Source organism: Neofelis nebulosa, chromosome 6 (assembly GCF_028018385.1).
Source record: "Neofelis nebulosa isolate mNeoNeb1 chromosome 6, mNeoNeb1.pri, whole genome shotgun sequence".
NCBI lineage: Eukaryota > Metazoa > Chordata > Mammalia > Carnivora > Felidae > Neofelis > Neofelis nebulosa.
The window spans coordinates 39317836-39330592 of NC_080787.1; the positions used below are offsets into that span (position 1 = coordinate 39317836).

At 45.0% G+C, this 12757-nt stretch overlaps 1 protein-coding gene across 4 annotated transcripts in view; it reads left to right on the plus strand.

Moving 5' to 3' along the window:
- Positions 1-3314: 3314 nt before the first annotated feature.
- RNF8 (ring finger protein 8) overlaps positions 3315-12757 on the plus strand; it is a 33383-nt gene continuing 23940 nt past the window's right edge. Inside the window, exons 1-2 of one of the 4 annotated variants that reach the window (XM_058733777.1) lie at positions 3315-3551; positions 9968-10096. In XM_058733777.1, coding sequence (XP_058589760.1) covers positions 3441-3551; positions 9968-10096 — 240 coding nt within the window. In that variant the 5' untranslated portion in view covers positions 3315-3440. The remainder of the gene's footprint in view (positions 3552-9967; positions 10097-12757) is intronic. The other 3 variants (XM_058733776.1, XM_058733774.1, XM_058733775.1) reach the window with 3 other exon arrangements.

Below are 12757 nucleotides of genomic sequence, written 5' to 3' on the forward strand. Positions count from 1 at the left end.
GCTCTGCACTGACAGCAGGGAGCCAGATGTGGGGCTCAGACTCACAAACCGTGAGATCATGACCTGAGCCAAAGCTGGAAGCTCAACTGACTGAGCCACCAGGGCACCCTCGATGTATATGAATTTTAAAAGATCATTGTGGGAGGTCAGGGGATCCCAGATAGAATTCAGACTGTGACAAAAGAATCTAACTAGGAAACAACCTCTTTGAAGGGGGTGGGGAATAGGATGCTGACCTAAGTAACTGTGGAAATGAGTGAAGTCTTTAAGACTAAAAGCTAAAGACTTGTTCATGGGTCATGTACTCTAGTTAATAGAGTGTTTCCCAAGGGTGTATTGGTTAGCAATTCTGAAAACACTATACATGTATACAGGAAGTGACATGCTTTATGGAAATTAAGTAAATGGATGGCATTTTTGGAGTGGAAGGTTGCAGATAAACAAGGGTGGGGGATGACTAGAATGATCTAGGTGCCAGGTGGTAATGCATTAGAGTTGTAAGACATCAGTATGCACACCTTTAACTTACAGATGGGGATATATGTATTACTACATATATACATAAATACACATAACATAATATGAATAAATGCATACATATATAGTAAACATTCATAGATATGTGGATATAGAGGAGTTAGTATTCACACAAATATTTACTTCCCTGTCAGCTGAGACAAACTAGAAGTAATAACATTCCAATGGCAACAAGCACACCTAGTGTCCAGATCTTGGTTTTGGCACCATTTCCCAATAAAAGGAAGCAGGCCTCCTTGGAGAAATGGCTGATTCTAGGTGTAGAGCATCTTGCGCTAGAAAGTAAGGATGTGCTCAAAATAAAACACAGTGATGGAAGTATGTCAGAGGGACAATGTAGCCAAAGTAGGAACAATCTGAGTAACAAAATAAATAAAGTGGTATTGGATTATAACACAAAGTATAAAATAAGCATCCATGGGTCCATACCAATATGAATAAATGATTCAATAAATAAATGGGGGAGAAGAGGCAAATCTCCCATGCAGAATGATAAGCAATTTATGTAGATACCCTGCTCTTCAGGAAATAGAGCATAAATCCCCACTCCTTTTTATTTTAAATATTTATTTATTTTTTATTTTAAAAAATTTAATGTTTATTTATTTTTGTGAGAGAGAGAAAGAGAGAAAGTGTGTGCGTGCGTGAGTGAGCAGGGGAGGGGCAGAGACCGAGGGAGACACAGAATCCAAAGCAGGCTCCAGGTTCTGAGCTGTCAGCACAGAGTCCTACGTGGGGCTGGAACTCATGACCTGTGAGATCATGATCTGAGCTGAAGTCAGACGCTTAACAGACTGAACCACTCAGGAGCCCCATTTATTTATTTTTGAGACAGAGAGAGAGAGAGAGAGAGAGAGAGAGAGAGAGAGAGAACAAGTGGAGGAGGGGCAGAGAAAGAGAAACACAGATTCTAAAGCAGGCTCCAGGCTCCGAGCTGTCAGCACAGAGCCTGATGCAGGACTTGAACCCACAAACTGTGAGATCAAGACCTGAGCTGAATAAGTTGGATGCTTAACCGACTGGGCCACCCACTGCTTAAGTGTAGGCTGTGTGTAGTGACTTCCGAGAAGCACAGTATTAGAAGAGGGGAGAGACAGTAACTTCACAGAAGAGAAACCTGACAAACATTATCTCAGCCAGATGATCATGATTAACACCTATAGTGATAATTCATGTTGATAGCATGCACCCCCAGTATGATGTGATGAGAATGACATTTAACCTCTGTGGTCTTCTTCCCTAAACCTATATCCTCAGTCTAGGCTTCTCATGCCAGACAAACAAACACCAGACAAATCTCAATTGAGGGACATTGTACAAAATACCTGGCCAGGTAAGTCTCAAAAACTGTCAAGGTCATCAAAAACAAAGTAAGTCTGAGAAACTGTCACAGCCAAGAAGAGCTTAAGGAGACATGCCAACTAAATGTCAGGATGGCCTCTAGATGCACTTGCTGTCCCTGGGACAGAATGCTAAGCTGGAACGGAGGCACCAACAGACATGGAATCCAGAGCCTAGGGGAAGCATCTGCACGAGTGCAGTTGTGGCTCCCACCAATTTTCCTGGCCCTCTGTGACCTCGCAGGCCAAACATTCTTGACAATGCCACCCAGATAAAACTCCACGCTGGGTTTGCAACCATGGTTAGAAAATCAGGTCCTGGAAACGGAACTGAATTGGCATTCTACTCTACCGTGTAACTTGTTACTTTGAGACGGTTGCTAAACTTCTCCGTGCCTCTTTTCTCATGAACCTTAAAATAAGAACTATAATTGTAACCATGACCATACTGTTTGTGAGGAGCATGTAAGATAAGGTGTGCAGGGTGCGTGGTTCAGTCCTTGGCACTTGGTTCTCTACAAATGTTAGCCTTTTACTGTTGTGCTTTGTGTGATTCAAATGGAGAAGACAAAAGGGGGTGTTGAGTTATCACAGAGGTACTCATTACAGGGAAGAGCTACCACGCTATACTGGAGAATCAAAGGAAAGAATTTGATGTGTGTGTGTGTGTGTGTGTGTGTGTGTGTGTGTGTGTGTGCGTGTGTTTAACATAGCTTTATTGAGGATAATCTAAGTACCATAAAATTCGTCGATAGGGACTGGATGTAATGCTTCTATGACTCTTCACTAAATGTATACAACTGTGCAATCACGACAATCGTTTCGGAGCACTTCTATCACCCCTCAAATTCTCTCAGGTCTCAGTAACTGATTTCTGCCTCATAGATTTGTTTACTATAAGTTTTGAAAAATTCAGTAGTAAAAGGAGGTCATGCAACACAGATGCTACTTCGGAAACGGACTCGACTCATTGTGGTTCTTTCTTTTCTTCTTTCTTTCTTTCTTTCTCTTTTTGTAAGCTCTGCAACCAACGGGGGGCTTGAACTCACCGCGGAGATCAAGAGTCGCACACTGTACACACTGAGCCAGCCAGGTGCCCCCAGACTTAACATATTTTAAAATGATCACAAGTTGTTTAAAAGTTGGTTACAGCTTTAGAGATCATGAAAACGTCATAAGGCAAAATAAAAATTTCTAAGAGGAGCGGGTAAGAGGCTCCGGTCACGGGCAGCTACTACTGGGGTGGTGGAGCTGCAGCGGGAGAGGCGCGCGTGGCGCGAGAGACGCAGCTCCACGGCGACCCCGCCCCACCAGGGGCTAGATAGCTTTCACACCTGCGCCGTCCTCGCCGCCCTCGCTCCGGCGCAGGCGCAGCGACTCGGCCTTGCTGGCAGGGCGGGCGGGGGCGCTGAGCCCTAGCGGGTGTTCGCATCGATCGCGAGCGCGTAGCGATTGCTTCTGTCTGTTGTTTAGGTATGGCGCCGGCGCCGAAGCCGAGAGGCGGCGGGAACCCGGGTGGGGGTCTCGCTCTGTGCTGACCGCGATCCCGGGGCCGAGTGGGCTATGGGGGAGCCCGGCTCGTTGGTCACGGGAGACCGCGCCGGTGGCCGGAGTTGGTGCTTGCGACGAGTGGGGATGGACGCTGAGTGGCTGCTGCTCGAGGACGGAAACGAGGTGAGGAGGAGGGGGTCCTTGAGGGAGCCTAGGGGGTTGAGGAAGCAGGGCCGGGAGGCAGCCGGGGCGTCCGGGTGGGAGAGATGAATGGAGAAGGGGAGGTGGGAGCGGGTTAGAGGGAAGGGATATGAGGAGGGGGGTCCTGGGGGAGGGGAGAAAGGGGTTCTGGGGCGGGCGGTTGAGGGGGGCGAGGTGTTTGTGTGGAGGTAGGACCGCGCGGAAGAAAAGATGGCCTCTTTGAGGGAAGCCGGGGCCTGCGGGGCGAGCCGGGGCTGAAGTCGGGGTTGCCGGAAGGAGCTGGTGGAGGGGCTTGGCGTGAGGTGGGCGTGGGGGACGTGTGGACCGGCCCGGGGTTCGAGGGGGAGGGCCCTGGGACAGCCCCCGTGTGGATTGCACGGAGCGGTGTCCCGGGAGGCGGTGGGGGGCAGCGGGAGAGCAGGAACTTTGTCAAGTTTTGTGTCGAAAAAGACCCGAGCTGCAGGTCACGTCCCTTACGGTGCCCCAACTTTAACGTAAAAATGCCTGCGTTCCCATCTCTTGAGGTAAATTGACCCCGTGGGCGGGTCTGCAATCGTCCCGCGCGTCTCGGTGCTGCGAGCGGCGCCCCCTCAGACGGGTTGGGGGTGGGGATTCGGAAACACCAGAGCTGTCCTCGCCAGAGGCCGCCTGTGGGGTTCTCTAGTGCGCTCCTCCGTGCACACCAGAGAAACAAAGAGGACGGACGAGGCGCGCTTCCACTTGGGGGCTTGTTGGGGTGGTGGCTTAGGGTGTTCGGAGAGGGGGCTGAGCGGATTAGGGTTCAGTCAGCTTGGGAAGCAGAGCTGGATCAGGGACCAGCTTGTGGTGACTGGCGACGATTTGGATGCGGGGAATAGTGTGTATGAAAGATAAGTCTTTTGACGGTGATGTGTGTTTGATTAGGTTTTTTTCTCCAAGCAGTATAGTCTCAGTTCAGTCTTCCACGTATTTATTATTTATGGTTTTTCGTGTATCGTGAGACGGACAGATAATAGCGACTTTGCCCTCAGAGTTTATTGCTTGAATGGGGAAGCGCAGTTTTACACTGGGAAGGCGGAGAACATCCACGCAGGCTGTCCAATCAAGTACCAAGATATGGATTACTTAGTACTATCCTAGAACAGTGGCTCCTCCGGTCGGAGGAGGGGTTCAGGTCCAGCCTTAACTTGCTGGGTTAGGAGGTTTTAAAAGGGTTCCTTGTGTGCTGTGATTTGAAGAACACCAGAAAGACACCCCTGCCCTCTTTTTCTATCCAGGTATCGGTACCTAAAGTCCATAGTAATCATACTAATCAACCCCTCCAGCAGCTGCTTCCTTCTTTTAGCTTTGAGCATTGACCTTCCCCTGCACGCCTTTTTCCAAAAGCATTTTCCCTTTGGGAAGGTTAACAAATGAAGTTAACAAATGAAGACGCCAACACCTGGATAATGGGAGCTGCACCTTATTTTGTATTGGGTTTGGGCTTTTACATGTGTTACTTAATGTGAGCCTTGCAAGTGTACCACACTCACGCTCAGCCTTGTAAAGTTAGTCAAATGTTAACATTCAGATTCAATTGATGAGGATTAATTCATTACTTGTCAATAGCTTGGTAGCCCCAGGAGTGGGAGTAGGAGTAGGAGTTGGGGGCAGAAAGAATGAAAGCTGCTGCAGCAAAGACAAGAGGAATTGTAAAGTACTCCTACACATATTTTAAACTCTTGGTTAATTTTGTGTAGGGCCACTGCTATGGGAAGAGACCCATACGAACCATCGTGAAAGGTAAAGACGTAGTGGGAAGACCGACTTGCTCTAGGGGCATGTGTGAGCGACCTGCCAGGCCTGGCTGTCTGCAAGGTCAGGTGTTAAGAAGTCGTTGGAGGGGCGCCTGGGTGGCTCAGTCGGTTAAGCGTCCGACTTCGGCTCAGGTCATGATCTCACGGTCCGTGGGTTCGAGCCCCATGTCGGGCTCTGTGCTGACAGCTCAGAGCCTGGAGCCTGTTTCAGATTCTGTGTCTCCCTCTCTCTCTGCCCCTCCCCTGTTCATGCTCTGTCTCTCTCTGTCTCAAAAATAAATAAATATGAAAAAAAATTAAAAAAAAAAAAAAGAAGTCGTTGGAGCGTAGCCTGCAGTGTGTATGAAGAGAAGTCTGAATCTAGGCGAAAGATGAAGTCTTAGTTATCGTAGTGGCCCCCAAACCATAACACAAAGTGGTGAGCGGTGTGCACAAGGTTTAAGTGTGCTGATAGTATTTAGTTATAACGGAGTTAGTTTCCTGCCTTTCCAGTTCCCTTTAAAGTCTTAGATTTCCCAGATAAAACAATAAAACAAGATTCCTCTCATTTCACTGAATGGAACATAGTAGTAAATTGAAGTCAACTGAAGAAGTCCTTAAACTTCTTCTTTTTTTCAAAGAGGGCTTTTGTTTGTTTTGTTTTTTAATGTTTATTTATTTATTTTTTGAGAGAGAGAGAGAGAGAAAGGGAGAGAATCCCAAGCAGGCTCTGAGCTGTCAGAACAGAGCCCGATGCGGGGCTTTAGCTTACAAACCAGGAGATCATGACCTGAGCAGAAATCAAGAGTTGGAAGCTTAACCGACTGAGCTACCCAGGTGCCCCTGTTTTTGTTTTTTTAAGTAATCTCTACACCTAACATGGGGCACAAACTCATGACCCGGAGATCAAGAGTTGCATCTTCCACCAACTGAGCTAGCCAAGCACTGTCCTTAAACTTCTTAAATCAATCCAGAGAGTTTGGTGGAAAAACAAATTAGGTTTTCATGAAGCTTTTTGGGCTAAAGGGGTTGAAAACAGGGAAAGGACGGTTCTACAGTATTTGCTGGCCATTTGGGAAACAATAGGAATCATCCCCGGGAGGAATGGGATAGCAGCAAAAGTGGGTAAGGATTGCAAAATTGTTGTAAATAGAAACAACCCCCAACATATGCATTGGTGGTTTATTGGCACTCAGTTCCCTTGCAAAGTTTACTTTCATGTGCAAATGGTGCTGGAATATCCAGATAAACTCACCACAGACTCTTTAACCTTGGTGTACGAAGGTAAATTCTGGGACCAGACTGTAAAGGGAAGGACAAAAAAGAATGATTCCTTACGTTCATGGATTCAGAGTCTGCAGGAGGCAATTTCAAAAAAAATAGCCATTCATCTCCCTTTTCTGTAATGCTTTACCCAGGCAGTTGTCAAGGGCTGTCTGGCTGTCTCTCCATAAGTATTAAAATAGGCTATGGAATACTTCCTTTATTAGAAATAAAGCTACCTACATGAAAATTCTTACTGAATATGGATGACAGATAAACCTTTAAACGTTTCATTTAAAAAAAAATTAATTAACTTTTAAAAAGAAGCTACATGCCCAGCATGGGGCTTGAACTCATAACCCGGAGATCAAGAGTCACGTGCTCTACTGACTGAGGGGTGCCTAAGTGGCTCAGTTAGTTAAGTGTCTGACTCTTGATTGTGGCCCAGGTCATGATCTCATGGTTTGATTATGAGATCGAGCTCCACACCTGGCTCTGTGCTGTCACCAAGCCTGCTTGGGATTCTCTCACCCTTTCCCTCTGCCCCTCCCCCACTCATGCGTGCTTGTTTTTTTTTTTTTGCTGTCTCTCAAAATAAATAAATAAACTTTAAAAAGTCACATGCTCTACTGATTGAGCCAGCCAGGTGCCCCTAAACATTCCATTTTTGAAGGGTATATATGTTAATTCTGAGGAACTTGGATAACAAATGGGATTTCTGGCAAACTGTTTGAAGAACTAAAGAACTTAAGTCAGGTTGTAAGAGTTCCTGGCTGCTGCTCCATAGTTTTCAGAGGTAATAACTGAGTTTCCAACTTCTGAGCTAAAAAATGCTCATCCTAGAATCTGGGAGGATGCATAAGCTCTTTATTCTTCCACTCACAAACTCTTACTAAGTGTTGTCCCAGGTATAGAAACAGTGGTACACGAGACAGATAAGGTCTCTGCTCATGAAATTTATATTCTAGTAAGGGGGGAGGAATAAATAGGTAAAGCAAACAAGGTAATTTTGGATTGTGACAAGTGCATGCTAACAACATGAAGGAATGCAGTGGTCGGGGAGGGAGCAGGCAACAACTCTAGGGTAATCGGGATAGGCCCTTGGGGAGCTGAAACTTGAAAGATGAGAAGGAGCCTGTGCAGATGTCTCAGACAAGAGTGTTCCAAGTAGAGGGGACTTGTGAAAAGACCCTCAGGCAGTGGTGAGTGTTTCTGTCTGTGGTGTGAGGTAAGACTAAAGAGGTGGAGGGGGTTAGGACATTCAGGCCTTATAGGCTATGGAAGGGAGTTTGGATCATGAATGTAGTTTGAAAAGAAGGGAAATGATCTGATTTAGAGTTTGTATGATACCACTGCAGCTGCTGTGTGAAGAACGAAGTTGGTCTGAGTCAGGGAGTGCAGGGCAGGAACAAGAACAGCCTAACTGGTGGAGGTCAGGTTGTTTGGACCAAGGTATTGGCCATAGAGAGAAATGAACAGATTTAGGATATATTTGAATTACAACCAGCAGAATTTGCTGATGATTTTAATGTCAGGATGAGGGACAGAGAAGAATCAAAGATGGCTCCTTGGTTTTGGGCTAAGCAGTTGCTTGGATGGTGGTGTCAGTTACTGAGATGAGAGTTTGAGGGGAAGAATAGATTGGGGCAAGGAGAGTCATGGTGGTCCTTGAGGGACTGAGGAGGACAGGCATGATTCTGAAAGATTTTCAAAAGGAGCAAAATGGGTAGCTTATACCAAACCACAGACCATTTGGCTTAATGTTCTCAGCTATGGTTGTGGTATGGGTCATTAAAGAGGTGGCTTGTGCACCAAGAAGAATAAGCAGGGGATTGATTCTAAGATCTAAATCTTGGGAGAATTTCATTTTCTTCCTTGACAGAGTTATTATAAACTAAACTGGTCTATCAGGAAAGTGTGATGGATGGGAATTGAGGCTTCTTTGCAACCTTTTCCAGAGGCTCTCATGATGTCTTCTCATGGATAAGATAGAAAATATGAACTTGATGCAAAGACTCTTGGTTGAATTACAACTGGTTAAAGGTATACCCAGATTGTTTGGTATAATGTTTACTAGGCTTTCCTGGGAGCTTTGCCTTTGGCTACATCCTGTTTCAATATTTTTATCTGTGCCCTAAATGAATGTAGAGAGGGTCTCAAATCAGTTTGGTAGATGAGTCAAAGCTGGAAGGGATATTGAGTATGTCTGATGGCAGATTAAAAATTCAGAAAGGTCTTGACAAGCTCATGTGATAGGCTGAACTAACAAGATGGAATTTAATAGGAATCAATGTAAGGTCCTGCACTCGAATCCAAATTTACCAACTAGTCAAGTATAGGACAGAAGAGACATGACTTAGCATAGCAATTCTTGGGGGAGGGTTAGACCAAGAAATTTAATCATTCCTAAGCCTGAGGATACATTGGCAGTGTGATAGATCTGCCGTGAAAGCTAATGCAATTTATATGCTCCAGTGATAATATCTAGAACTGGGAAAGTGATACTTGCATTTGACTGTGTTACAAAAATTATTTTTTTAATATGGCATCCAGGAATAAAAATAAACCAGGAGTCTCTTCACAGATCTATTAGGATAGCAGAGAGACTCAAACATATGCCATGGGAGTTAGGTTGAAGTAACTGGGAACATAGGGCCAAGAAAAGACTAGGTAGATACTTTATAGCTGTCAAGTGGAAGGAGGATGGGAGATTTTTTCATGGTGCTCAGGGTAGAGCCAGGGCCAAAGGATGGAATTTATAGGGAGAAGGATGCCAAGTCAGGACCATTAAAAAATTGGAGCAGCCGTCTTGTATAGATGTTATAGTTATTGGCAGTGTTTAAGACTAATTGATTGGTGGGGCGCCTGGGTGGCGCAGTCGGTTAAGCGTCTGACTTCAGCCAGGTCACGATCTCGCGGTCAGTGAGTTCGAGCCCCGCGTCGGGCTCTGGGCTGATGGCTCGGAGCCTGGAGCCTGTTTCCGATTCTGTGTCTCCCTCTCTCTCTGCCCCTCCCCCGTTCATGCTCTGTCTCTCTCTGTCCCAAAAAAATAAATAAAAAACGTTTAAAAAAAAAAAAAAAAAAAAGACTAATTGATTGGGGTGTGTGGAAAGGTTTTCCTCCATCTCATGACCTTTCAGGGTCCTCCCAACCCTGACATTCCATGATTAACTTCATTCAGCTGTTTCTTCATGTCAGAACTTGCTTTTTTCTACCTGGTGGCTCCCATGGTAGCTGAAGAGATAGCTGATGAGATTGGGTTTCATGAGAGTCTGGTTTCATAAGTCAGGACATGTGCATATTGCTTGTTGACAAGATTGTAAAGGACCTCCCTGTTCAGCAGAATGACTGATTTTGTCTCTTACATTGTTGTCTTCCTAGGTGACTATAGGGCGAGGATTTGGTGTCACATACCAACTGGTATCAAAAATCTGCCCTCTGATGATTTCCCGAAACCACTGTGTTTTGAAGCAGAATGTCGAGGGCCAGTGGACAATTATGGACAACAAGGTACAGGAATCCATAGATGCCTGTTGACTTTACTAAATTTTTGTTTATTTTTAAATTCCTTTTTTTTTTTTTGGCATAGGTAGTACATGATACAAAGTTAAAAGGCTCAAAAGTAATATCTTCTCCCCAGCCACCTAGTTGTCTTCTTTGGAGACAGACATTTCTGTATGCTGCCAGGGATTAGATTATACCAAAATAATTTCTAATGACTTGAATGAAAGTATGTTACTTTGAAGGGAATACCTGAATTGGAGCAGTAGGTCCTGCTCCAGAAACTAGACTAAGTTACTGGGGGAATTGGCCTTTGTGAGTCATAGGTCCGGAGACCTTGGAAATCTGATGAATATTCTGGAGTACACCTATGGTTCAGAGCACTGGGAGGAGGAGGGAGCTGAGCTGACTGGACTTAGCTCCTTCCCTTCCCTATTCCTTTCAATCAGAGCAAATACTTCCCACCCCCTTTTTAATCTGTTTTACATATTCATGTTTTGAGGAAGATTTCTTTTGAATAACTTTGAAAATCACTGGTCTGGTGTGAATACTAAGGGAGGTGAAATAGTGTGTAAAGCCCAGCAATTAGGAAGTGCCTAATGTGCAGATAGATATACAAGCACTCAGGGATATGGTGAAAATAGAGATTGTGCCGTGAGAGAAATTCTCATGTTGATAGCTAAAGAATTAGGAAGTATGAAATGTCTTCAGATGCCATCTTACATTGCTCTGGTTGAAAGGAGTGTAAAGACACCTGTTAGAAAGGAGGGTATTAAATGGTTCTGAGACCAATTCTGAGGTGGGTGCAGTTACCCTCACACCACCAAGCAGTGCTTAAGACACCAGCTTGGAGTCCTACTTACTATTCAACTCAGTTCTGATAGCATCAGATTCCATAGGTTAACCCCTATGCTCCTGACCAACAGCTGTAGATTGGAGGCTTCAGGGACCCCTTCCTTGGACTTCAGATGCCAGTCACAAGTCCAAGTTGTTTACTTGTACTTCTAACCAACTGGAACCAACTAGTTCTAATGACCTCCTTCCCCTTTGGATTTGATTAGTTAGCTAGAGTGGCTCACAGAACTCAGGGAAACATTTACTTAAGTTTACCAGTTTATTATGAAAGGATATGGTAAGGAATTCAGATGAACATCCAGACAGAGGAGATGTGTAGGGCAAGGTATACAGGAAAGGGCACAAGGCTTTCATGTCCTATATGGGTATTCCACTCCCTCAACACCTCCATATAGTCACCAACCCAGAAGCTCCCTGAACCCATCCTTTTGAGTTTTTGTGGAGGCTCTATAATACAGCATGATTGATTAAATCATTGGCTGTTGATAATCACTTCAATGACCAGTCCCTCTCCCTTCCCAGGAAGTTGAGGGGTGGGACTGAAAGTTTCAACCCTCCGGTTACTTAGTTGGTTCCCCTAGCAATTAGACCCCCGTCCTTAGGTGACCTGGGATGGTCCCAAAGTTGCCTCATTAGCATAACAAAAGACGCCTTTCCGTCTCACCACTTAGGAAATTCCAAGTTTTTAGGAGCTCTGTGCTTAGAAACAGGGATAAAGGCCAAATATATATTTCTTATTATAATTCACAGTCTCACAGGTATCCTGCAGGCCTGCCTCATTTTGCATGCTTAAAACTGCTAGATTTAAGCTGTTGAGAAAGTACCTTCCTGACTAGAATTAGGTTGAGTTGGCACTATATTGAAGAAGAGAGTATAAGTGCTAAGTAAATTGGTTTGGCACTCTTGGCAAGACATTATGAGCAGAATAGAAATTGGCACTGAAAGGGGGCCTTAGAGATGATCAAGGTTAATCTCTTCTGGGAACAGATGAATCTGAGGCCCAGGGAGATAAATTGACTTGCCCAGGGGCCTTCTAACTGACTGTTGAAGTGAATGAATGAACCAGGGCTGGAACTCAAATAAGTCTCTACTATGTCCTGTTGTCAAACACCAGGGAGGTATGCAGTGATTTGCTATACAGATATGTCCTGCTTTTGGAAAGTTCACATTATCTATCCTACATTTTGCTTTTACAAGAGACCTACATTGGTACCTGTATTTGCTAACTAAAAGAAATCGGAAGAGGATTTTCACTTTTACAAAATAAGGCGAAAATAGCGCTTAGCATTTGTTTTGCAGCGAGCTGTTATAGAGGCAGCACGCACCAGAGCATCGAGAGTGGCACCGGGGAGCTCTTTCACAGGGAGCTACACTCAGCATCTCAGCTTCACGGTGCCATAGTTGTGGGGGGTTTTTTTTGTTTTGTTTTTTTGTTTTTAGTTTATTTATTTTGAGAGAGAGAGAACTTGTGCATGAGCGGAGGAGGGGCAGAGAGAGGGAGAGAGAGAATCGTAAGCAGGCTCTGTGCTGTCAGCGCAGAGGCCGACGTGGTGCTCAGTTGCACAAACCTCGAGATCCTGACCTGAGCTGAAACCAAGAGTTGGGTGTTTAACCGACTGAGCCACCCAAGCGCCCAAGGTTCCATAGTTTTGAACTGTGTCTGTGAGCATCAGTGTTTTAATCTTGATTTATTTTGTGTTTCCGTTAGCAGGTGATGTCCTAAGGTATCAGAAAAGCCTAAAAGAGGCTATATTATGTGTCTGAGAACAATAAAAATATTTTCCCATATAAGTTAATGGTAGTTGCATCTTTACT